Source organism: Copidosoma floridanum, unplaced genomic scaffold (genome assembly GCF_036245765.1).
Source record: "Copidosoma floridanum isolate Cflo_tuat_1 unplaced genomic scaffold, Cflo_Japanese_pri ptg000019l, whole genome shotgun sequence".
In the NCBI taxonomy this organism is placed as follows: Eukaryota; Metazoa; Arthropoda; class Insecta; order Hymenoptera; family Encyrtidae; genus Copidosoma; species Copidosoma floridanum.
In genome coordinates, this window is record NW_028321896.1 from 16,069,406 (window position 1) to 16,094,713 (window position 25,308).

The window sequence follows — 25,308 nt, forward strand, 5'->3', positions numbered from 1 at the left end:
ATGCTAAAGTGGACGGTGTCCCGATCGTTGTCGACGGCGAGCTCGACACCCCACGGCCCGGGTGGTGGCAAAACGACCCGCCGGCCGTTCCGTGACCTGTCCAACACGCCACCGGCCGGATCGAGCAGCTCGCGGGCATCGCTGTCGCGCCCCGGCAACCCCAACGACCCCACAACCAACAACCCGAGCACCTCGACGCGCCCCAACAGACGATCGACCCCCGGTGTCAAGCGCACCCCCGCCAAGCGCAAGAGGTGCCGCAGCCAGGGAAGCGACCTCCGGGGCTACTTCCAGGTAAGCGTCGTCCGTTTCCCTCTCGTCCATTTGAGAGGCAAAAATAAATCGAGCATCGCCGAATCGCAGGCCACGAAGCCCAGCAGTCGGTCGGGCAAGCGGCTGTCCCAGCGCAACAGCAGCTCACCGGTGGTCGTCGAGAGCTTCTACCAGAGCACGCCGAGGGTCGACACGGACATCGGGCCGCTCATACCGAGCCGCGCGCGCTACCCCGTTAGCTGCAGCAACAGCGTCACCCTGCCCACGGATCCTCAAACCATGCTGCCCCCACGCGGTTGTGGCGGCGCGAGTGGCGCCATCTTCCCCGCCCAGCAACAGCCCAACAAATTCCAGTCGCACGTGTCCGACTTTTTCCAACAGATCAGCATGGCCACCAGCCCCGAGGACATCATAGAGTTCGAATCTCTGCCCTTCGCCCACAACAGCCGCAGGTACGCCCTGAGGAACGAGGAGAGGCGGCGCCACTGTACGCCCTGTCTCCCGCCCAAGCTCGCAAGAATAACAAGGCTCCACGCCAGGATCAAAACACCCCATCACAGCGCCACGGGAGCCGAGCGGTGCGTAGACGGAGAACTCGAGGACGCGAGGCAAACGCCCCTGGCTGGGAAACTCTTGAGTCTCAAGCTCGACGCTAACCCGGCCGAGGAGAACGACACTGCTCTTCCGGGGACCGTCAGCGAGTACGTTGTTGTTGTTGCTTTATCCCCCCCCCCCTGTCCATCAATTGGCATGGTGTAACTTTGATCTACTATAGGGATTGGTCTTTGGGCAGGAAGCGGGAGGCAAACACCTCGGGGGCCAAGAGCGTGGCAGAGATCCTTCTCGGGGACTCGGCAGAGCGGCGAAAGGTGCTCGGCTCGGGTGCTCGAAGCGAACCGGAGGAGGAGGAGCACATCTACGAGACGATAGACGAGGGCCCAGCCGCAAACGTCACCCTGGCGATGGAGCTGGACGAGAGCAAGGCGGCGCACAACGACAGTAGCGTGTCCTCGGCCAGCCAGCTCCTGGAGAACCCGTCGCCACTATCCTGGCAGGGCAGCTCGGACGCGAAGCTCGCCACCGGGGAGTTTCCTTTGAGGCGCCAACGTGGCATTCGCAGGAAACGACAGGCTAGGGACAAGGACGGCACGGCAAAGTCGGAGGCGGTCCAGGGCAAGAGACCCAGACGCGAGGACGACGAGGACGCGACTGACCCAGAGACGGTAGGGACCTTTTACCTTTTTACGATCTACGCTCGAGGATGGTAAATCATATATCTGTCTTTGTTTCTCCTAGAACTTGCGTGCCGCTCACCATAGCCTCACGGACGCCCCGATGTCAGCGGAGCTTCGGGACCCCGTGCCGGAGGGGAACCGTAGGCGTCGAGAGGCGATTATGAGCACGAGTACCTGGGACACGGACAGTTTAAAGTCCTCGCTGCTGGACTCGTTCGCCACGTCGATGACGACGACCTCGGCTATATGTACCCCCGAGGCGCCCCTCGTCGCTACGGTGCGACGCTGCCTCAAGTACAGTCCCGAGACGCCGTGCCCCAGTGCCGAGTACTCCGGCTCGTCATCGAGGTGCAGCAACGCCAGCAATTGCCTCGCTGGATCTGGTGGCAATGGCAGCGGTGGTGGCAGCAACAGCAGGGGCTCGATCGAAATCGCCTGCTTCGCCCAGAACGATCGGATACACATTAGGGGTGAGTAATTGTTTTTTTTCTTCTTTTTTTTACCATCACCTTGTGTCGAATATATTTTTTGGATGTGCCCCTCCGATCGAGGAAGATGTACCTACTTTACACACCCATCCGATTGACAAAGAAACAGACTGCAACAAACGCCCCCCTACAGTGTACACCGACCGATCTAAAACAGCTAGACCCCGTGGATTTTTTGGTTCCAAAAACACCAAGCTCCACTGCGCCAAAAACTACCCTCGCGGCGCAATACGCTCATCGCTGTTGCTCCAAGCGTTTTGGGTCTATACTCCTTCGTGCAAAATCTCTTTTCCCCTCAACTGCCAACGTACGAGCGTGCTCACATACATTAAACGCGCGCCCGTAAATTAACATGCCTTAGACGCGATTAGCATATTTGCACGACAATGGCCCTCATACCTCCGTATGCCCCCCCCCCAAAAGGAGCTAGAGGGACTGCTTGAAAAAAAAAGAACCCTTTCGCGAGATTCCTTACCAGTTTCGCGACTCCTCGGCCATTGTCGTATCTTAAAACGCGCATCCTCTACGTGTACACCTCGAAAATCCATTCGTCTTGTTTCCGTCCGTCCAGACTCCCCTTTCCCCTCTCCCCCCCCCCCGGTTTCTAAGCTCACTCGTTCGTTCGTCCATTTACATTTATCCCCACCTCCTTCCATCTACATATAGCCATTGATTAAGTCTCTTCAATCGTGCAAAGCATTAAAATTAACGTGCCTACAGGCATGTACATATAAAATAATACCCCGCGCTTTGAGGGAAAAAAAAAAAAACACCTGGCGTTGGGGAACGATAAATTTAGCTTTCACGTGGTATTCTTAAACTCTCGTGTGTACCATTATGGGCGAACAAACACACAGAGTATAATTTTTATTCTCCCCATACGGTTATAAAAGAAAACTTTCCTCCGCTTCGAGTAGTACGAATCGAGTTTGGTCAGCCCGTCCACGACGTACATAACTGCCGTTGACTCGGGACTTTGATCAATCAGCCAGCTCTTATTTATTTTACGTTTAGTTTTACTTAATTTGACACGATATTGCTTTCTAAACGCGGGTTGTTGCAAAAAAAAAAAATATACATACATCGGCTCCACTTGCAAGATCCCATTCAGCACTGGAGCAGCCGCGAGTATATTATAGCTTCAGCATCAGCGGGAGCTGCATCCCTCCCGCTCTTCGTCCCCTCATTCCCATATCGATCGATATAGCGTAGCGGTTGGAGAACAAGGGGGGAGGAGGAGGAGGCCCAGCCAGCTCGGAGCTACATCCCTGCGAGCGTCGGTGCGCGGACATGCGCTCGTGCCGAGTCCTCTCCTCTTTCTCCGCCAGTTGGTATACAGTGCTCTATACCTGTACACCCTCGTGGGAGCACACGGATATACCGAGCGTAAAGGCAAAAGTGTGGAACGCGGGGGTTTAGGTATATTTACCAGTGCGCAACTGTGCAGTTCCGAGAGCAGAGAGTCCCGAGGCGTGTAGGTGGCCAGATCGGTGGCGGCCGTCCGTCCACCGCGGAGATACCGCTCCGTCCGTGAGTGCTTCTGTCGCGTAAAGTGCGCGTACAAGCCTCGGTTTCTCGGTTAGTGGGCTCCGCTTGTTTTAACCCCTGTGTACACGTATGCATCTACACACATACGCACGTGTATGTATAAAAATAGCAGAGTAGAGTACTCGCGGAGTGTGTGTGTGTGTGGGCGCACGAAATTGTGCTGCCGCTGCAAGAAGGGAGAAGAAGAAGCAGCTCAAGGAGAAGAGAGAGAGAGAGCTCTCGTCTCCCTTTTCCCTCTGCCGATGCTTCCCTCTGCTAGAAGCTGCCTTGGTGTATTTTTTTTTTTTTCTTTCTTTCTCGATCGCCCGTGTGAACGTGTTATTTGTACAGCTTGTTGCCTTTGCTGCGTATTCCTATTTTCACTCCTTTGCCACTGGGTCCCGGTCAAAGGTTCCAGTAAGCAATGAAAAGTTGGTCAGAATACTGTAAGCACTCGCGTCCCCCGAGAGTAATGAAATCGCCCGAACGACACTTGCAACGTGTCCCCTCTTTGGACGGGATGGCAATAAAATGAGCTTAACAGCTTCTCCACTTGCCAGATTCCTCTCTCCGGATGCCCTCTTTGAAATTACTGCAGCTCTCGAGTAGCTTTTTTTGTGGTACCTGGTTGTGACGAAAAAAAAAAAAAAAAAAAAATGAAAGTAGCACGTGCGCGCTTCAAACGACGTAGACGAGGCTGTGACAGATCAGCTAAATTTGCCCCCCTCTTCGCGCGTATAGCTCACACGTAGCGAACGATAACGTGTCAAGTGGCCCTTTGCGGGCGAAAGAGAAATTGAGCTCGCGGGCTTATCTGTGTATTTTCGAGTAGTGTGTACTGTATAGTGCACGCCAGACGGGACGTGTATGCTCGAGATGGGGCGCGAAAAAAAAAAAAAACGTTTTAGTCCTATAATAGCGCGTCCGATGGGGGATTGTCGTTGAAATGATAGACTGGTCTGCCCCTCCGAGTGGACTTTTAGAATTTGATTCGTTGACTCAACCTTTTGTATCTCACGTTTGAAAGAACAATAGGTATACATCGGGACAATGCAACACTACAACAATATGAAGGGGCATGGTTAAAGTTGAGCGAGCGAAAAAACAAGTAGTACGAGTCAGTGTGCGCTCAGACGGGCTTTCCTATTCATAGTTTTTTTTTTATTTTTATTTTATTTATTTTTTTTTTGTTTACGTCGAGACAAAATGAAAGAACAAATATCCCCAACGATCGACGATTAGGTAACGAGTTGTATACGTTATCGGTCAGCGGCGCATATTTACGTAATCACATCAACCGCACCAAGCCGGGGCTGCGTTGTGTCGAAAAAAAAAAAAAAAAAAAAAGGAAATTTGATTTTCGAGCACATGGCCGACGGGATTGTTCAAAAACTGTAGGCTCCGCTTGGAAATCGACGTTATGTAAAGTAGATCCATCGATTGTTAACGGACGGAGGGACGGAAAGGGGTAGGGCTCCCTTTTACACGGTTCCGATGGCGCAGTACTGTGTGTGTGTGTGTGTTTATACGACCAAATTCTGTTTATTGCAGTCCAATCGTGCATGGATTTTGCGTCGAGCAGAGGGGAAAAGGGAGGTAGAAACGCGTGGCGATTCGTTACGTTACTCGATGATCGTTGCGCTATAAAAAACGAAAAATATAGTTCCACCTACACGTTCTATCGTGCATGTTTTTTTTTAATTTTTTTTTATTTTACATTATACATTATAGACGACGACTGAAATCCCGAGTTTGTCTACCACTTGACCAACGTGGTTACAATAACAATACTCATAGACACGCCTACAGAACAAAATAAGGTAAACAGAGAGTAACTTTTACGTGCGACTGGACACGTGAAATGGAACATAATACGCAACTCCCGCACATCCAAAATAATAACGCTCAAGACGCAAGGGTGATGACGAATAAAGTGAAAAGACAGTGCTGATTTTATCGGTGTGTCGTTGTTTTTTGTGGTGTGCAGTGATAAGGTGCCGGGATCTGCGTCGCGCCTACGAGGGTCCGATCAACGCATACGTCAAGGCGAGCATAAAGGACCCACGGAGCGGCGAGGGCTGCGTCAAACGCACGGCGGTGCATCGCGCCACTCCGAACCCCGTGTTCAACGAGAGCCTCGTCTTGCCTTGTCCACCGGCTTACGACAACCACTGCGCGGCCAGGCAGGTCTCGCTCGACATCGCCGTCTGGCACCGCGACCGCAGGGCAAGGTGAGTTTACTTTTTCTTCTTTTTTTTTTTTCAACTGAAAAGAGCTCGAGTAGCTACTGTGTTGCTCAAGTTGGACGCGTTACTTCCGCAAAGAAAAGTTGGAGAGAGTTGCATTCGCAATTAACCGAAAGGCGCTTGTTTCTGTGTACACGCGTATCTGATGGACAATTAATCCAAACTCAAGACTATGAGTGTACTAAACTTTTCGCCGTTTCCGAGAGGAAATAATTTTCGCAATTACGTACGGACCAAAGGGTGTGAAACTTTCTTTGGATTGAAACATCAATTGCGAAGCTTTTTTTTATTTTGTTTCTTTTGTTTTTCCCTACAACCGCTTGGTCCCTAGTGGTCCTTACGTGCAAAGAGTACCAATTAAGCACTCGACCGCAACATATTTTAAATTCGCGTTATTAATGGCACAAAATGTCCACTCGAGTGCAAATTTCATACACAATTACGTGAAGATTTCTTTTTCACTTGATTCAAAGGTAATAATAACATCCAGGTTACGAGGTCGCTTTGCGCGCACCCGACACTTGCCCGAAAAAGAAAAACAACTTCACCCGCGTACTCACACTGCTGGTGGATTAAAAATTTCACTCCGGAAGCTCCGGCAAAGCCGCTGGTCCCTCCCATTTTTTTTTTTTCGTACCGTCTCGTGTCCTAAAAAATTTACAACTCGGAGCTGCAGCGGAAAAACGTACAGTTTTGCAAAAGGAAAAAAAAAAAAAAAAGAAAACAAGTGAATGCTAAAATGATACGCTCACAATTTCGCTGTTTCCTTGCATCGTGAAAAGACTTACCAAAGCTTAAACTCTCGAGGGGGACCACCGCGTTCCCGAAAAGTCAGCGCAACAAAGAAAGAAGAGCAGTTGGCTCGCCACGGCCGACATTCCGCTAATTCGGAGCAAAAAAAAAAAAAAAAAAAACTGTGCTGCGTTACCTTCGCTTGTACGAAAATCCTGCACACGAGGAGCCGGTTTATGGTACGTAAAGCCACCCCATAAATATGCGTCGTCCAACACACACTTACACGTGTGGTATGCAAAGAGCAAAACTCAAAGGATCGAGCTATATATCGATCTGTATACACAATATGTGCACGAGTCGGCCAAGGATGCGCGCAACGCGATCATCGCCGTCTCTTCCTGACGTCGCGATCGCCTATATTTATATATATATATATACAACGCAGTAGCACTTAACGATAATAGTATACCCGCGTGTGTGGCCGCGCCCGTCTACGTCCATACGCATACGCGACGCGCTTCCTCGCGTACTATTGTGTGCATATATAATACCTCTACGTATATACGGTTCTTACTCGGTGTGGCTGTACTACTCCGGCAACAATGTACGTGTATGTTCCTCACCCCTTTGGCCACTGTGTCGTTGCACACTATACGTATGGACATACACTCGTATAGCGCCAGTGTCCGTTCGACCGCGTCGGTGCGTGGTATCGGAAGTTCACAGCCATACGAGACTCGATACGACTGCAAATGAAGCTCCGTTAGCGCGAGGGGATTGAATTTTTTTTTTTTTTTTTTTTCCGTGCTGTTGTTCCCCGGATTGTCCCCTCGATGCTGGCGCGGAAGTTAGCCAAACGCCGAGGGCGCAAAGTGTACGTATATATATGTTTGTTCATTACCGCGGAGATTATCGTGTTTCCTTTTTCATTTTGCACTTGGCCCCCGGGGGGGACCGGCAGTCAATTGCTCGATTGCGAATACATACCGCGCTGTTTTTGTCCGCTGGTGCAATCGAATTTTCGTTATACATTGGGGGGGCGAAAGGTGTTTTAGTTTGGATTGGATAGTTTTTTTTGTTTTTTGTTTTCGATACCTCAAAGTGTGTAGCAATAGCGTAGCTGCCGTCGGTACTCGTTGGTGTAGCTTTGGTATCTATATTTACGGCCGATCGATTTTTCCGCGCGCTATACAGGTGGAAATATACCTGTTCATCGGGTTGATGAATCGGTCGATCGGGTACTTCATCAGCCGCTTGCTCCGCGTTAATGTTACAAGCGACGGTGATCCACGCGAGGAAGAAAATGGGATTATAACTCGAGGTGGTTATTTTTTCTTTATTGAGCCTCGAAAAACAGGCTCGGGACATGTATAGTATCGGATTTTCATCCCATCTTTATTGGGCGATAAAGGGGCCGTGGAACGCTAACTGCGGCGTTATCGTGGCCGATGTGCATCCTTGAAACGAACGATTTATACGCCCGAGTGTTTTACATTTTTTGGTTCACAATAGATGTACGAGCAATTATTGTCCTCGGACCTTCATACGTATAAGGGTGATTTTCGATGGATGGAATCACCGTTTATTATCCCTTAGCGTCCTTGTACTCTTTTTTTTTTTTTTTTTTTTTTTTTTGACCCACAAATTACACGTGGAGCATAAAAAAAAAAAAAATAACGTATGATACATTCCATTGGCTGTGTATGCTTGTAGGTAAAAAATCGATACAACGTATGTACGTGTACTTGGAAAATTGCGGCAATTTTGGAACGACACGTCTTAGGGACTAAAATAACATGCACACGGTACCGAGTAACTTATCAGTTCGAAAAGACATAACGACCCAATTTTAAGGATATATATCGTCACACACGGTGTGCCTAAGATATCAATAGTTCGCACCGAGACCGTAACAGTATATAAAGCTCGTCTTGCGGAAGCACAGCGTGAAAGCTTTCGTGGGTGGTTGGGGGGGGGGGCTGGGAGGGGAATCGATTCTCGCGGAGTTTGCGCACACGACTGGCGCCACGTGCTGATGCTATTTTTCTCTCTTGGTATACGTATTATATTACAGTCAGCGCCCAGCCAACCGGAGATTTCTTTTTTTTTGGCTCGTGATATTCGCGGCTTGGAGCCCGGGAAATCTGTTTCTTCTTACTCGGTGGTCTTGAATTTTTCACGAAAAAAAGGGTTTATTTGGCCATTGGAATGAAAGCCGATTTATTATGCATGGAGTTTTTTTTTAATATTTCACGGGTAGAGTGATGAGGAGGTGTACAATGGTTTGATTGAAATTGTTTGGTGAGCTTGGAATAAAAGCTCTTATGTGTTTATTTATAATTGTCATCTTGGCGCAAATAAAGGCACATTTTGTTACTACAAAAAAAAATATTCACAGTAACAATAATGTTTTGATGGTCATTTTTAAAGCAGCTCGGTTTATTTACTTTAATTTCATCAAGTTCATTTTTATCGACTGGTGTTTGATTTTTAAATGATTAGAAAAACAAAAATGCCGTTGTGTTTATTTTTGTAACAAAAAAAAAAATTCAAACTATTCAATCCATATGTATAAAATAAACATACCAGTGAAAATGGTAAAGCAATAAAAAGAAACTATCGCTCGGCACACATTAACGATAGTTTCTCACCCAATTTTTTTATGTTTCAAAAATGAGGTATCATCGAATCAACATGAAAGATCAATGACAAAATAGATTAAAAATCAAACTCCAACCACCTTAATCATTGTGGAGTGGAAAAAAAAATAGTAATAATTAGTGACGTTGGCATAATTTTTTTGTAATATTAATTTTGATACTGAAAGGAGTGCTGGATCAATCGACCCAATCCAGTCAACAGAGCCCACAACGGTACACCCAATCAAAAAACCCCGAGACACAATCGTCAAACCCATTCGAATCTCAGATATCGCCCGAAAATTATCCAACCAGAAACGTCATCCGCACCCTCCCGAAACCACCCTGTAATCGAGACCTACAGTAATCCTCTAATGGCTCCACCTAAATCCGCACCCATTTCCATGAAGCGGCACACACCTCCACCCACCCATACATATACGTATCGGCCTCACTCGCGTGACGTGAACTCGCGCGCGCTAGAGCTTTCGCGAGTTTTTTCCGTTCTAAATTTCATTATCATTCTCCGTACCACTTTTTCTTCCGTTTTAATCAATTTTTTTTTTCTTTTTTCTCTTTTCCAGGCGCAGCGAGCTGTTGGGCTGCATGACGCTGCCGCTGCCCCTTTCGCAGGACAAGGTGAGTTTTTTTCCTATACGTACACGTGTGGGTGTACATGTATGTTTGCTCGAGCTTGTTCGCATTAGCCGTATATGCAAATGACCCCGCGTGCAGTCCCCGGAGCTTTTTTTGCCCATCAACATTGGGATATCCTCGTCCTTCGCCAAAAGAAAACGACGAGGCAGCTGTAATCCCCAAGTTACACATTTTCTTGTAAACTTGATTACCCCGTCCATGCCCCGCACGCCACTGGCTTTCGAGATTAATCCCGGGATTTTTAGTTTAAAATGTATAGCCGAGCGTTTTGTAAGTTTACAAGAGAGAGAGAGAGCTTTCGGAAGTAAATAATTGAGCTGGACGTTGAGTGAAAATTTCCTCCGCCAATGACGTGATTTTAACCAACTCTTCCGTTTATTACGAAATCTTAGGCAGGGAAGGGGGGAAGAAAAGTTAGCCAAAGTCACTCTTTGTCGCGTGCACAGGTGCAACTCTCGGAAATAATCAGCACGCACCAAGGGTTGTTTGTTTTTTTCTCTTTCTCTCTCTCTCTCTCTTCGGGGGCACTTATTGTCACCCCCGTCCCCCTTTTCCGGGGCGTTTACAACATCGCACGCACGTCAGGTCGAATCGTAAGACTTCGCCCGATCAAGGCGGCCACGGTCAAGGCTAAGCGGATTTGCACGCTCCGCGGCGACCCGCGGCCTATACACCACTCCACCCTCTCGCCCTTCCGCCCCGTCGTCGCTGCATGTATATACGTGTGTACACATCACGAACGCGGAGGAGAGCGCGTTTTGCCGCAGCCCCGCGACCAACGCCAGTTGCGTTTCCGCCTCTGCTCGGGCAGCTCTTTCCCCGGGGGCCGAGGATTCGTGTTCGACGCCTCGCCATGTGAAACCGTCGCGATGATTGTCGTCGCGATATACTGCATGGCCTTCCTCGTGGCCGGGGTCCTGCTCAGGATCTTCATGATCCTTTGAATTTCGACGCGCGTATATTCACTCCCCCCCCCCTTTTTTTTTTCTCTCTCACATTGCCAATAATCGCCTTACTGCACGGTTGTTCCGTATCCTTACGTATAACGAACGTATATATACGTGTATCGCTTTGATCTCGTTAAGCGATAAACGAATATGGAAAGTATCGGTTGTCGAGTCGCGAGTATATACACTTTTTATTTCGTAAACGGCTTATACCAAACGGCTTTGCGATGATCTGCCCTGCAAGGTAAACATTTCTTGTTTGTCTCTATATACTTACTCTCTAAATTTTAAATAATCACATGTATACGAACTTTTTTTCAAAATAGTGCATGCATACATTATTTTAACAGCGAAACATTGGATGCCATTGTTTCAAAGTTGTATATACTTATTTGAACTAGTGAATATTCACTGTGAAACACTAAATAATCACTATTTCTGTACCAAGTTAACATTTCACTGTTTAAATTAGTTGGTAAACTTATTGTTGGAATTACTTGAAATAACGTGTACGGGTTGTTGTACTTGGATCCTCATCAATTGGATATTTAGAATTGAAACGTACTGGGCGCGAATAAACGACCTTACTTTTTAACTATTTGGCCAGTGAAAATCTTGTTCACTTACGCAAATAGTGAAATTCTCACTATATCAAATTTAGAGAGATAGAAAGTACCTATGTATGTGTGTGAGACGTATGTATAGTGTAAAAGTAAGAAAAATAAAATTGAAAAAAAAAAAAAAAAAACAGGAAGCGACATGGCATCCTCTGGAAGCTGGCTCGGGACGAAACACGAGCTCAGCACCCGCGATCTACGGCATGCAGCAGCAGGATGCGGTGGGAGGTGGTCGGGGCTCGGTCGTCTCGCCGCCGCTGTCGAACAGGGACGGCGCCGAGTCTATCGTAACAGATAACAACAACGGCAGCGCCTCGGGCCCCACGGACGATCTCACCTATCTGAGGCACTTGGAACTCGAGCCGCTCGATCCGCTCACGGGTCTGCCGTTGCATCCCGGGTTCACGGCCAGGGGCGGTAGGACGCCTTGCACCGTTACGAGGCGGCTCGTCAGGTCGGCTGGTAACGCCAATCAGGTGGGTTTAGGATTTGCTTTTTTTTTCTTTTTCTTTTTCTTTTTCCCCCAAACTACGTCTTTAGATCGATTTTATACAGTATAAGACTGAGGTTTTTTTAACCAGATCGTGTGTTTTCTCACCATTTTATAGTAGCAGTCGTTTCGAATTTTAATAGAAATATCGAGTACAATTTTTTTTTCTTTCTTTTTTTACTTAAAAAAGATTCTGGATGGTACGCTCGTGGCACATGAAATAATCATGCATATAATTTCAAAGTAAAATACGTATTGGAAATTCAATGCTTGTATATATTCACTAAGTGAAAACTATTAATAGTTTTTCGGATATTCTTTAAATTTTTCAAGTGTATGAACAAAATTGTTGATGCAATATTATAAAAGAGAAGTATTTTATTTCATAAAATAAAACAGATTCCAAGTTTTCTGTGCGTTGCCATTGTGTAAATGTCGCTCCTAACTTGTTGTACTTTGAGTATTTTTAAATAAGCCGCGCAGTTTAAGATTTTACAAGTAAAGAAGTTTGAGATAATCGATTTAGTTTCTTCGTTAAATTGTCAACGACTGAGCACGCAGTTAGTAATTTGATTTAAAAAAGAGTCCTCAGTGTTGGTGGGATTGAAAAAAACAAGCTTAGAAGAACCAGAAATAAAATACGTCACACGGAAGCTTTCAATACTCGTGATTTTTAAACTGATATGATTTAATTCCATTCATAATAAATTAATCTCTTAATTTAAATAATACATGATGCACGCGAGCTTCTTGAATATCTACCCGATTGAGCGTATAAATGCATCTATTCGATTGATATTAAAATTTATTATCCGAAAGGCACAATTAAACAGTTGAAAACTGAATTTAGTAATTCAGAGCCATGCATGTAATTATTTGGAATTGATCGATGCATCGGATAATTGGGCCAATTTCGATATTACTCTGATCGATGATTGAGCGATGGTTGGTTTGTTGAAACGACCTATTAAATATACTTACTTCTTCGTTACCAGCCACGTAACGAATGGCCCAAAAAACAACGCCAAAACGCAATGGATCGAAACGAGGTAACTAATGATTCATAAAAAAAATGTAAAAAAACAGGTGCCATGGGGCTTCTCCCTGTCGTGGGGCAGGCCACCACGAGTGGAGCGCGTGGACCCGGGCAGTCCAGCGGAGCGCTCCGGCCTCCGACCCGGGGACTACGTGGTCTTCGTGGAGTCGTCGAACGTGGTCACACAGCCCCGGGACGACATCCTCGAGCTGATCCAGGCGGCGACGAGCCAACTGGTGCTCGAGGTCTACCGGCGGGGCGTGCACGGTCACGCCGTCACCAGCACCGCGTCGCACCGGCAGAGCTCGGCCAACGCTGTTTTGCAGGCGCCACCGGCTTTGTTGCCGCCAACTGCGCTCGGCGGGGCTCCCGTTGTCACTCATCCCACGATCGCATTCACAGCAGAGGTCGGTACGGGCGTGCTCGTCTGATATTTGTCGCACGTCCAGGGGGGTCTGTGTCTTTTTTTCCCCCTTTTTTTTTCCATTCGCTCTCATTCCCAAGACTATTCGCGCGAGATGTTAACGCTACCGGTGATACGAACTGACGATAATATTATTACGATTTTATTATTTTCAATTTATTCTTGTTAAAGTTAACTATGGTCTGATTATACGTTTAATTTGTATGTTTAGCGATTTATGTTTTTTATTTATTAATTTTTTTTTTTTTTTTTTTTTTTTTTTTTTGTTTCACGCAACGGACATATTATATTTAACTTTACCAAAGAGACAATTGAAAACAACGTATACGTAACTGTAGACAAAAATTAATGTACTTTAAAACAGAATTTTCAAATATTTTTTGGATTAGATGGTTGGAAAGTGTGCTGTTAGAGACTTGGTTGTTCATTATGAGAATTCGAGCCTGAAAATGAATCAAGTGGCCTTGAAGTAGTGTAATGAATCCAAGAGCCATTAATTTATTATAAAAGAAGAATAACAAATTGGAATAGTTACGAAATTCTTTTTAATAAATTTTTGATTGAAATGCTGCCATAACTTGGGCAAAACAAGGTTTTCACACAATTTCTGTGATCGAGGGTAGAATAGACGGTAAAAATATTTTACCATAGTAATTAAAAAAATTTTATTTGAATGGAAATTTATTGTCTGACAATAAGTAGTTTAATCTTTTTTTTTTTTTCCATAATACACTTTTCAATTATGGTAGTGACAATTTTCTCTTCGATGGATTGTTAATTTTAAAATTATTTTAATTTAATGATTATTATTTATTTCATGAAATATTGATTAATCGTTGAGGAATCGGTCATTTAGAAAAAAAATCATAGATAGCATTTATAATTTAAGTTGATTAATTCATTAAGTTTTGCCAATGGTTAAATATTGTTTTCTACTTTACAATATTATCCAGGCTTTTTTGAGTCATAGTTAATAATTTGCGTAAACTGTGTACGTGGTTTTGTACAAAAAGGCAGCTAACTAGTTTTATGTTATAATTATTAGCTTTGTTTGACGATTAGGCAATTTTTTTTTTCTAGCAATAACGTATTTCTTTCAGAAAATACAAAAAAAAAGATACGCTTGTATATGATTGTAAAATCATATATAAAAAAAAAATTATATACGCTTTCATTAGCCATCGTGGAGTGCTTAAGCTGAAAGCTGTAAATTAGCTCGTAAATATCAGCCATTATTTGTTGATGATAATCTTTTTGGGGGAAAAAAAAATCAAGGACCATACAAGCAAAAGCCAATGATTGTCGGGTGTGTTGTAAAAAAAAGAAAAAAAAAAAAGAAAAATCAACCCTTACCCTTTTGATTTGACTCCAATTTACGTTTATCATCGCACTATTATTATTATTTTTGCTTCACGTTAATGTACCCATGTCATGCGATTATTCGCGCGAGCAAGAGCTTATTACTACTAGTTATTTAATTATTATCGTCATTATTTAGCTATCGCTTAAATTTAGCAAAATTATTATTATTATTTTTTTTTTTCCATCATCCAGCGTTATTATACATAATTAATGCGTTTATTATTTTTTATTACGTGTTATGTACGTGACTGTGTTGAACGTCGATGTGTGTAAATTCGTGACCACGTGTCTGTGCGTTGTATTTGTATATGTGCGTGTACAGTATATATATATATATTATGCGAGAAAAAGCGAGATGATATTTTGTTCTGTAAACTTGGCTTTATTTGTTGGCAACAAATTTTGTTTTAAACCTACACCGCTGTTTTTATGTTTTTTTATTTCAACCCCACATCACACCCCCCCGTACCCACACTTCCTCCGCACCGTTCATCATTATTCCTCGCACGTTTTTTTTTCACCATCGATTTTGTTCAAGTGAAACCAACGGCCCGTGCTTCTTACTACCAATAGATATGCTGGTATTGTTAAAAAAAAAAAAAAAAAAAAAAAAAAAAAAAAAATGTCCCTCAGCAGCCATTCCCGAGCCTGTCGGCGGACGCGTCCCCGGAGGAGGAGCTCGGCGTCCGCGAGGCGCGTCACTGGTCGTGCCTGAAAAACGGGCAGACGCGCTTCATGGTCCCACTGACGGAGCACCGCGACGTCCTCGCGGCCTCGGACTACCTGATCCTCTTCCAGAACCTCGACGAGCTGCTCAAGCTGTCCGAGGAGCTGTTGGACGAGGGCAGTGGCGTCGACAGTTACCTGTGCCGCGTGCCCCGCATCACCGCCACCTACCGGCGCTACCTGAGTGGGCTGCAGAGGGCGTGCTGCTTGCTGGTCGCTCTGCGGAAAAACGCCGCCTTTGCCAAGATCGTGTGCGAGCCCGCGGTGCCCAGGAGGCGCAAACCCGACCTCACAGGCGTCCTCCTACAGCCGCTCGACCACTACAGGTGATTCTTTTTTTTTTTTTTTTTTTTTTTTCTCCCCCACCTACGGTTGATCATTCCGTTGCTGGAATGAAAATCTCTGATATTTCAATTGGGCGCCGCGTTGGAGTCCATGTCGTCGGAAATGAAGAATTTGGGAGACATTTGAGTTGTACACTGGGAATTTTTACTTTGGCCAACCTAATGTTTACCATTTCATTGCTGGACAGTAATTTCTATTGTACAAACAGTAAAAATCACTGTGCTTGCAATAAAAATTACTCTTCTAAACATGAAAAATCATTGTTCAAAAATAGTAAAAAGTTTCTAGACAACCAAACAGTATACCAAATTACCATTCTATTGGTATTCTATGGTATTTACTCCATACAGAAGATTTATTATCATTGTCCCAAGGGTCACTCGGGTCTCGAACCCTACTCTTGGTTATGCTGCCCCACTATGCTCTATCGACGGAGCTATTCATTTTCCACACTTGATGAATTTTTTTTTGATAATAATAATCGATGGAAAAAAAACTCCCCCTAGTAACTCCTCAAATAACGTACCTATGTATACTATGTGGGGGGAAAGGGTTTGAAAAATAGAGAGTAAAATATAAAAACGCACGCGCAGAGAGATGACGAGGCTGCTGTGCCAAGCGTGTCCACGCAACTGCCAGCCGGTCCGCGACTTGGCCCAGGGCTACCGCGAGGCGACAGCCAACGCCGCCATGATGGAACCACCGCGCGACACCGGCCGGCCACTCCTCAGCCTCCAGGAGGTCGAGTCCCGGCTTGTCTTTGCCCGCTGCAAGCCCTTCACCCTCGCCGTCCCCGGCAGACAATGGTAATGTTATATACTGTCATTTCATTACGCAACAATAAACAAACGACCCCGAAAAGAAAGAGTACGCATATTATATACATCCATTATTGGAAATTGTACTCGGCTACTGGGAGCAAATATATATATCCTCCCCACACCCATGAGAGCGGTTAATCGCGGAGCTTAGCACGGGCTTTTTCCCTTAAGTGGTTCCTTTGTACCTTTTTCGCTTTTGCGCGAGAGAGGAGAAAAAAAAGGAGAGAGGGGGGGGGGTTTATCGACGCCAATCGCGCATAGATATACAGATACGTAGGGTGCGGGGATTAAAAGTCCATTGTTCCCAAAAAGGTTGTTCGGCGGCGCGTTGGCCAAAGTCGAGGGCCGTGGGAGGCTGCAGCCCACGTGGGCTCTCCTACTGTCGGATCTGCTCGTGTTCGCGCGCATCTCCCGCGACCGGGTCCTCTTCGTCACGGAGGAGCCGCTACGGCTGGCCTGCATAGCCGAGGCGTGTTTCACGATACGCAAACGGCCCACCGAGTTCCGGCTCCAAGTCACGACCCAGGTAATATTCATACTCCCTACACATATATATACATGTATAAGACAGTGGTTGGAGTATAATGCGTTACGGGTGTATACAGCCGAGCACGCCCGGGGACGGGCAAATGTCGGGCTCGACGGAGATCGTCCAGTGCGGGGGTACGGGCGGTGGAGTCGGGGTAGGCGGTGGGTGCAGTCCCCACGGTAGGCCCAGGCGGCGAGTGCTCATCCTACGGGCGCCCAGTCCCGAGCTCAAGGCCGTCTGGCACAACCTTCTCCAGCGGCAAATGTAAATTTAACACCACCGACTATGTCGCTCGTACAAAACCGTATTATCCTATATATTTTTTTTTTTTTTTTATTACATCTTTTGCTTGCATTATTGATTTTCTTTTTTTTGTAGATGACTGTTAGAAGACGGAGGTGGTTAGCAATGCTGACACTGCTGTTATGTTGTTATTATTATTACCGTCACTCGCTACTGACACGTAGAATTGCTATTACATCATATTATTGTAAGGACACACACACACGCGCTGAATTTTGCATCCATGTTGTAAATTAAGTCGTTGCAAGGCATCTGATTTTTATTTACTTATATAGACTGTCATTTTTGTTTTTATTTATTTTATTTCATTTTTTTATTCTATAGCTAGCGTATTTCGAGTAAATTTTTTATCTTAGAGTTAGTTATACACTGAAACACTGTTGGTCTTCGTGTACGCGTCCGTGATTTTTCGGGAAAGCAAATTTTATAGGTTTTATCATTACTGCACAGACATAGTCTCATTTAATGCTTCATAATAATTATAGACAATTTCAAATTACTAGAATAGCTTTACCGATGCACCTAACTGTATCGAAAACTACACTGTCAATATTTATTGCTATCAATGCTTACATACCAATAAAAGTTCTGATCAACGTGGCGCGTATACCGAGACCGAATATTCGTACATTAATTGATCTCAATATGTTGTACCTCTTATTGATCGAAAGTCATATAAGATTAATAAGTTAGAGTTTCAATGTTATAAAAAAACTTATCAGTTGTGATTAAAGTATATATATATATGATTGTTATATACGCACAAAAAGTTAATTTTATATACGTAAGATTCAAATTTTTTTTTTAAGCTTTAAGTGATACATGATATTAATATTACGTTTCATATTTAATGTGTAATAGTTTTAGTCTAAAGGTGATAGTTTGTTTGCATGATTTATAAATGGTATGGATAAACAATTTTATAATATACGCACTAAAGAGATTTTTTAACGAAAGATTATATAGCGTTATAAAATGTAAGACGTTTGTTGATATGGCTAAATTTGTTGAAAAATTTTAATGAAAATATTTTGTTGACAATGAACACGGATATGTTTAAAAATTAATTTATTCTGCTGAAAATAACACGAAATGACATTGTAGCCTTAAAAATGTACTGTAAGATAAATAAAAATCAAATGATCATAGATTTGATTTTTTTAATAAAAAAAGAAAAAGAAATAATCAGCCACTCACTTTGGTTAACTCTCGACTCTTCTTACGATACCTGAGCCAAAAAGGGTAATTAAAGGAATTACACACGCACTCACACCGCGCATCGAACACACAAAAAATTAAACTATAACCACAGCACGCTGTAAGCATGTCATTTAAAATATTACAAGTAACAAGAAGAAAAGAAAAAAAAAAAAAAAGTTGCATTGTGTTTGTTAAAAGAAAACGCATGTGAAACAAAAAAAGTAGTAGAAAAGTAAAGTACGACGGGAAAGTGACGGTTGCTGCAACAGAATGAGTAAAAAGCCTTTGGTATGAGTAAATAAATGAAAAAATAAAATTATTTACACACAATGGACGTCAGTCAAAAAAAAATAATATAGAGCAAAGAGCAGAGGCAGTAATAAGTAAAGCGGTCGAAACCCGCCCACCAGAAATCTGGTATATTACAGAATCTACGTAAATACCGGCTACGGGGGTGCGTCCGGTCCGTTGGGCCTTGACAGTCCCGACGACGACAGCCCGACCACAGTCATCGATTACCACGTGGCCAACACTACTCACTCCAACAATCAACAGCAACGCGAAATCACGGGTAGTCCAGAGGTCATTGAATTTCTATGTAATTTTTTATAAAAATAATATAGCTATTAAGCTTATATAAGTTGCCATTACTAATTGCCACACGCGTAACGAGAACAAAATAGCGTACATTTAATAATACAAAAACTTTACTTTGATATCAAAAGAATAAATTATATTTGCCCCGGTTGGAAAAAAAAAAACCACATGTTTGTCAAACGTTATCACTGAAAAATAGAATAAATGGTGCAAAAATAAAATAAAATTGTAACTCAATGGACCCGTGTTCGTATAGATCTACAGATCGACGCAGCAGCTCGCGGAGGAGCATCAGCACCAGAGATCGGGTGACAATAGCCTTGAGGCCGAGCGACCGACTCGAGACGTGGTGGACGCCGAAGGTGACGAGGACGGCAACCATCATCTGGCCCAGTGGGTGCGCAACTCCCACCAGATACCACCCCCAGACCAGGAGGCGCTCATCGAGGAGTGGACGCCCGAGGAACTCGCCGCGAGGACGCCCAAGGAGTCCAACTCTTCTACTCGCGACCTGTCGGAAGGTCGGACACTTTCAATACCTGAACGTTGAATTATCCCCGTTTTAATATTCCATTGGGTGATTTTACGTAAAACATCCACTTACACACCCATCGGAAAATCTCTCTTTCTTTTTATGTACCTTTACAAAAATGGTCAATTTTTCATTTTACACCTAATTAATTTTTCATTTATTTCTGGCTAAATTAATTTTTTGGAATATTCTCATTAATGTTCGTTTGAATGAATTGTTTTTTTTGTAACTGCAGATTTTCTCTTTTTTTTTTACTCGAAAACTATTTTTTTTAAACTAGTCACATGCGAAAAAGAAAAACAAAAAAAAACACGTGATTCTCGATAAAGCCTAACAAAAGCTAAAATAACGCGTCACAGCAAATTTACCGTATAATTAGTAAACTCCACCCCAATCCTACTTACGAGAAAGAAAAAACAATCTTCCGTTTCAAAAGTCGAATAAAGGATATTGTTCAAAGGGATCGGTGACGTAATTGCTGTAATTTCCTGACTTTCAGCAGCAGAAGAGAGCACGATGGGGAATTCGGACGCGGAGCAGCAGAGCAGCGCGTCGAGCGCCAGCATCAGCACGGTAAAGTCAAACAGCAAACCCGCGAAAAAAAACGGGGTGGCCATCCAACCGAGAGACGCGCCCTCGCCGCCACTGCCCTCCAGCGTAATAAACTCGATAAACATGTGTAGAAAGTGTCACAGGTACATTTTCCCACCACCTCGTGGCTGTTAAACAACTAAATCTTCTTCTTCTTCTTCGTCTATTTCTAGCTCCCGCCGCTCTCTCTCTCTGTTGTTTCTAAGTTATCTTTTTCCTTTTTCCTTTTTTTTTTTTTTTTTTGTAGATATTCTTTAAACCATAAAAAGTATAAAAGCCCCAATAACCATACGTAAATACACACGGGGCGCAGAGCCGAACTGAAGAACCGAATCGTCTGTTTTATCGAAACGTAGTAATATGCGCCGCAGGTCCGGGTGTCCGACGCCACCGGCGCGCGACCCCTTCTCGCCCCTGCCGCCCAAGATATCGGTGATGCCGCCGACGCCGGATCTCTGCTTCAGGCATCGGGGCGGCTTGAAAAACGCCGGCCTCCACGACAGCCCCGGCAGGAGCTACTCGGCCGATGGCACCAACGAGGACGGAAGCGAGGACGACCTCGACTGCGACGGCGATCCACCATACAGGTTTCTTTGTCCCCCCCTTCTATCTCCTGATTTTTTTTAAATATAGTTCAAAGGAATTTCTTTTTTTTTCACATAACGGTTATACTTTTTTTTTTTTTTTTCTTTATGAATCGCTCCTAAAGTCGACGTTCCAGTACTCGGTCGTTTGGCTGATTATTCCATTAGACATTCTTAAAACATAGATAAATCGGGTAGTGATACTAAACAATTACTTTTTCGATAAAACTTAACGTATATTTTCTTACCAGTATACCAGTTGTTCCATATTTTACCCAAATTATTCATTGAAACTCGCCGAATACGAACAAAACGTTTTTCCGAGGTTGCCAAAAATACGTGCCCACACTCATACCACGGGAGCACAATGGTATTTAATTTTGTAGCTGTATTCTATACTATTGTTCTAGTGAATGTAACTATGCCCAAAAAAAGAATCACCCTTACTTCGTGGTACACCAATAGACGTAGTAAGTAATGGTGCTTAATAATAATTGTCAGAGCGCTGCGGAGGTACGGCACGCTGAGCAGTTTGGACCAGGACGACGATCTGGAGGAGCAATTGGGGGAGGAGGAGTCGGGCGTGGAGTCGCCGCCGTCGGGCTTGAGGGGTTGGTCGCTCCGGGCGACCAGCTACGTTGTGAGCAAGATGTCGATACTCGAGCACTTCAACGAGGGCTGCTTTCTGCAGGCGCCGGTGCCGCCGGAGCGCACCGAGTGCTCCTCGCTGGACCCCAACAGCAACGGAGACGAGGAGGGCACGACCTCGGGGGGTACTTCTGGCGATGACATTTGGGGCACGCCGACCTCCGGGGGACCGGACGACGAGAGTTTCACGGGCAGTCCGGTAAGGATACATGAGTATGTATGGTGTCGAGGATGACAACGTGCCTCGCGAGAGCTTTTTGTTTTTTTTTTTGGCCTTCGTTTCGGTCTGCTTTATTTAATTTGCTTCGTCCTGTGGTTTGTTTTTTATCAAGTATTCGATGATTCCGAGTGGAATTATTTTTGGGTTGACGAACCATTGGGCGAACGAAATGTTTTTTTTTTTTTTTTTTGTTTTTTTTCCAAGCTGTATTTTGATTTTTATTCTTCGCAATTTCCAGCAGTACATATGGAAACTGGAAAAGTGCAATTTTTTTTTTTTTTTTTTTTTCGCATAGAGAAATCGTCGATTTCTCTCACCACGATATGGCATGGATTTTTTATTTTGCAAATTTTATCGATATTTCTCAAAAAATTGTACGTAGCGAAATGTAAAATCACTATTTTATCAGTATGTCACTTGTAAGTAATTTATACGCCTTGCGAAACAAAGTACTAAGTATTGTATGTATAATATATGGTAGAATTAAAATTTTGCACACATCAGGTTTGCTTGAAAACAGCCTTTGCTTTGATGCTTTTTTTCTTTCTTATGTTTTTTTTTGTATTTTATTTTAACTGTACACAATTTTTTTTTATCGATATTGTATAGGTATATGAATATTTGAATTCTATAATTTTCTTTGGCCTTCAAATAAATTTCAATAGTTGTTTTAAAGTTATTTTTGAATAAAAAACAAATAATTAAGTCATATCGTTGATTCAAAGCTGTAAAGATTCGTCTCCAAAAAAAAAAAAAAAAAAAAAATTTTCATTAAAAATACTTGATTATTTATTTTTTTTTTTTATTTAAAACATAATTTAATTTATGTCTTAATTACAACAAATGATAAATAAAAATTTTGTTTGTTTTTTAATGAATGAATTTAATTTCGCTGCCCACGACAATTAATGACAATCATCGATTGAAACGTTTGATAAAGCATTAAATTATCAAATTAACAATTATGTTTTACTATTGATTGAAGAATACTGCTCAATTGTTACCGTTTCATTGCAAAATTAAATATTTTAGAACCCTGAATCGGAATAATCAATGTTTTTTCGTGAACAAGGCAAAAATTAATAATTTTCATCAATCCAACTCAATAAGAGTTGATCGGCAGTTTTATGGAGATGAGAATCCCTCGCGAGCTATTTCTACGCATAGTTAAAAATCCACCCGTACACCAACATTGCATAAATAATTAATCATAAACGATATTAAGTATACCTCCAACATGTTTGTATTATTATATATATTAAGTACATAAGGTAAATTAAGTACATATTATATACATAGCATATAAGCTTCGCACGCCACTGCATGACAAAAGACTTGCTTGCCCTCTGTTTGCAAAGAATCACTAGCCCGAGCGTGACTGACCCTAATATTAGCCACCTACGAGCCACTACCTTCACCACCACCACCACCATCACCCGTACCATCACCATCATCGTCGCCACCGGCAAAACAACGACGATGACGAGGAGGAAGAGGAGGAGGAGGACGAAGAGGGCGAGGATAACGAGGAAGAGGTAGATAACGGCGACGAGGAAGAGGAGGGCGGGGACAGCGAGGGCGAGGACGACAGCACGTGCTCCCTGCCCGAGCTGAGCATGGAGCAACTCCTGACGGGCGGCTCGGGGCGCAACTCGTTCCACCAGCAGGGCAGACGCCGCCTCGAGCCCCTCCCCGAGGAAGAGGACTCGGTGTCTCTCGGCAGCAGCCCCGGCAGGTACCAGCAGGTCGGCTGGTGGTGACGCCGGTTTCCCCCAGCGGCCCCCATACCGCCCCTCGTCTCCGCCGAACTCCTCGAACGGGAGCGCGACCGGGTCCTCGCCGAGCTCACCCGGGGCGACCACGACTTCCGCAGGAAGATCCTCGACCTCCACCGCAAGCTCTCGGACGTCGACGAGGAGGCCAACCGCAGGCTCCAGCAGCAACAAGGGCGGGTCACCGTTGAACCACCGGACGACTCGCAACAATTGACTCCCAGGAGGCTGCGGGAACTCGAGGTGGTGGCGATGAGGGCCGAGGAGAGCTCCGACCGGGACGAGGAGCAACGCCGACAGGAGAGACAGTCGAGCAACAAACCGAAGAAGAAGGTCGAGTTCGAGGACCTGAAGGTGGCCGAGTCGAGTTTCATGAACAGGTGGCGGTTGCGCAAGCAGAGCATCAAGCTCCTTGGCTTCCTGGGGAGTGGCAGGGAGACCGGCAAGGAGGAGCGCCAGGCGAGGCTGCTCAAGTTGTTCGTTGACAAGGACGATGGTGGAGAGACGTCGACGTCGAGCGGCGAGCCCAACACCATTTCGATACACCACACGTCCAGGGACCGGAGGTTCTGGCGGCTCAGGCATCGCAGGAGGTCCAGCTCCACTTGAACGTGTTTTATACAATATATATATATTTGGTTTATTGTGCCGGGCGCGGCTGTGATGACGATTCCTCGACAAGGCTCTGTTTGGAACTGTGTGCGTTTGTCCAAAGTTATCATAGAGAGCCAAGCTCTCCCAATCGAGTATAGAGATTATATATCTTGATCGGTTTGCATTTGAAAAATAAACCGTGGTAACGTTACGTGGTTAAATTTTGTCAACGTTGTATACGCGCAGAGTTTTTTTCTTTCCATCAGTTTGAGATTTTAGGTGTAGAGAGTAAAAATGGTTGTTTTCGTCAAAGATGTATTTTTAAGGGTACGAGTTGGCAGTACTAATTGCGTAGTTTTTCGATAGAGCATCGTTTGCGTGATTTGTATGAAGACTTGAGTGATATAATACGATCAAAAATCGATAAAAATGATGATAATACAAGTTATTATTTCATTGTTTCTTGCTCCATCGGATATTATATTGATGTAAGAGTCGAGTGACCTTTACTCCTTTATATACGAGTCCAAATATATAAATATAATTATCGAGGTTTAGAATTTTCATTGATACAAAGTTTATTGATCTAAGCGTTAGAAAGTCATTATTATTACTATTGTTGTTGATACGAAAGAGGTGGAATGTTGGGGATGAAAAGATATTTGCGTTTTTCTATAGAACTAATAGCGTGCCAATAGTTGAGCGAGAGGATGTGGCTCTAACGGATCTAGTTTTTGACCCGACTTGTCTGGTGGAAAAATATTTTTTCTATAGCGAGTAATTGTAACTTTCTACTAGAGGAAGGGCATGCTTACAAAGAAATATCACGTTTCTACTTCAGAATAAAACAGCAATAATTATAGTCGCAGGAGAGCTTTAGGGTAGTTATGTAATTATACATATTTATAGGCAAAACAATCTTATTTTTCTGGATTTTGAGAAATAAAAACATTTTTTTTCCATCAGATTTAGTCCATGAATGTATAACTTTCTCATAGTATTCAAAAGGTACTCTACTACATTGTTACTCGTCATCGACGACTAGATTACAAATAGACTTGTGTCCAAAATTTTCCTTGTAAGAAACGTAATGGTAATGTCCATCTATGGCCAATAAACGAAAAAACAGCCTATTGAAATCATTTCAATTTAAACGTTGGTGGAACCGTC

At 44.1% G+C, this 25,308-nt stretch overlaps 1 protein-coding gene across 1 annotated transcript; it reads left to right on the forward strand.

Annotated features, from left to right (window-relative positions):
• Window positions 1–23,560, forward strand: PsGEF (Protostome-specific GEF). The gene is made up of 18 exons (XM_089592651.1): window positions 1–294; window positions 364–974; window positions 1,049–1,496; window positions 1,570–1,978; window positions 5,511–5,754; window positions 9,728–9,782; window positions 11,499–11,840; window positions 12,941–13,297; window positions 15,310–15,728; window positions 16,341–16,553; window positions 16,881–17,094; window positions 17,174–17,361; window positions 19,011–19,182; window positions 19,454–19,718; window positions 20,238–20,424; window positions 20,677–20,907; window positions 21,406–21,751; window positions 23,167–23,560. The coding sequence occupies exons 1-18, from the start codon at window positions 1–3 to the stop codon at window positions 23,530–23,532; spliced, it is 5,361 nt and encodes a 1,786-aa protein (XP_089448777.1). The 3' UTR covers window positions 23,533–23,560.
• The last annotated feature ends 1,748 nt before the right edge of the window (window positions 23,561–25,308 follow it).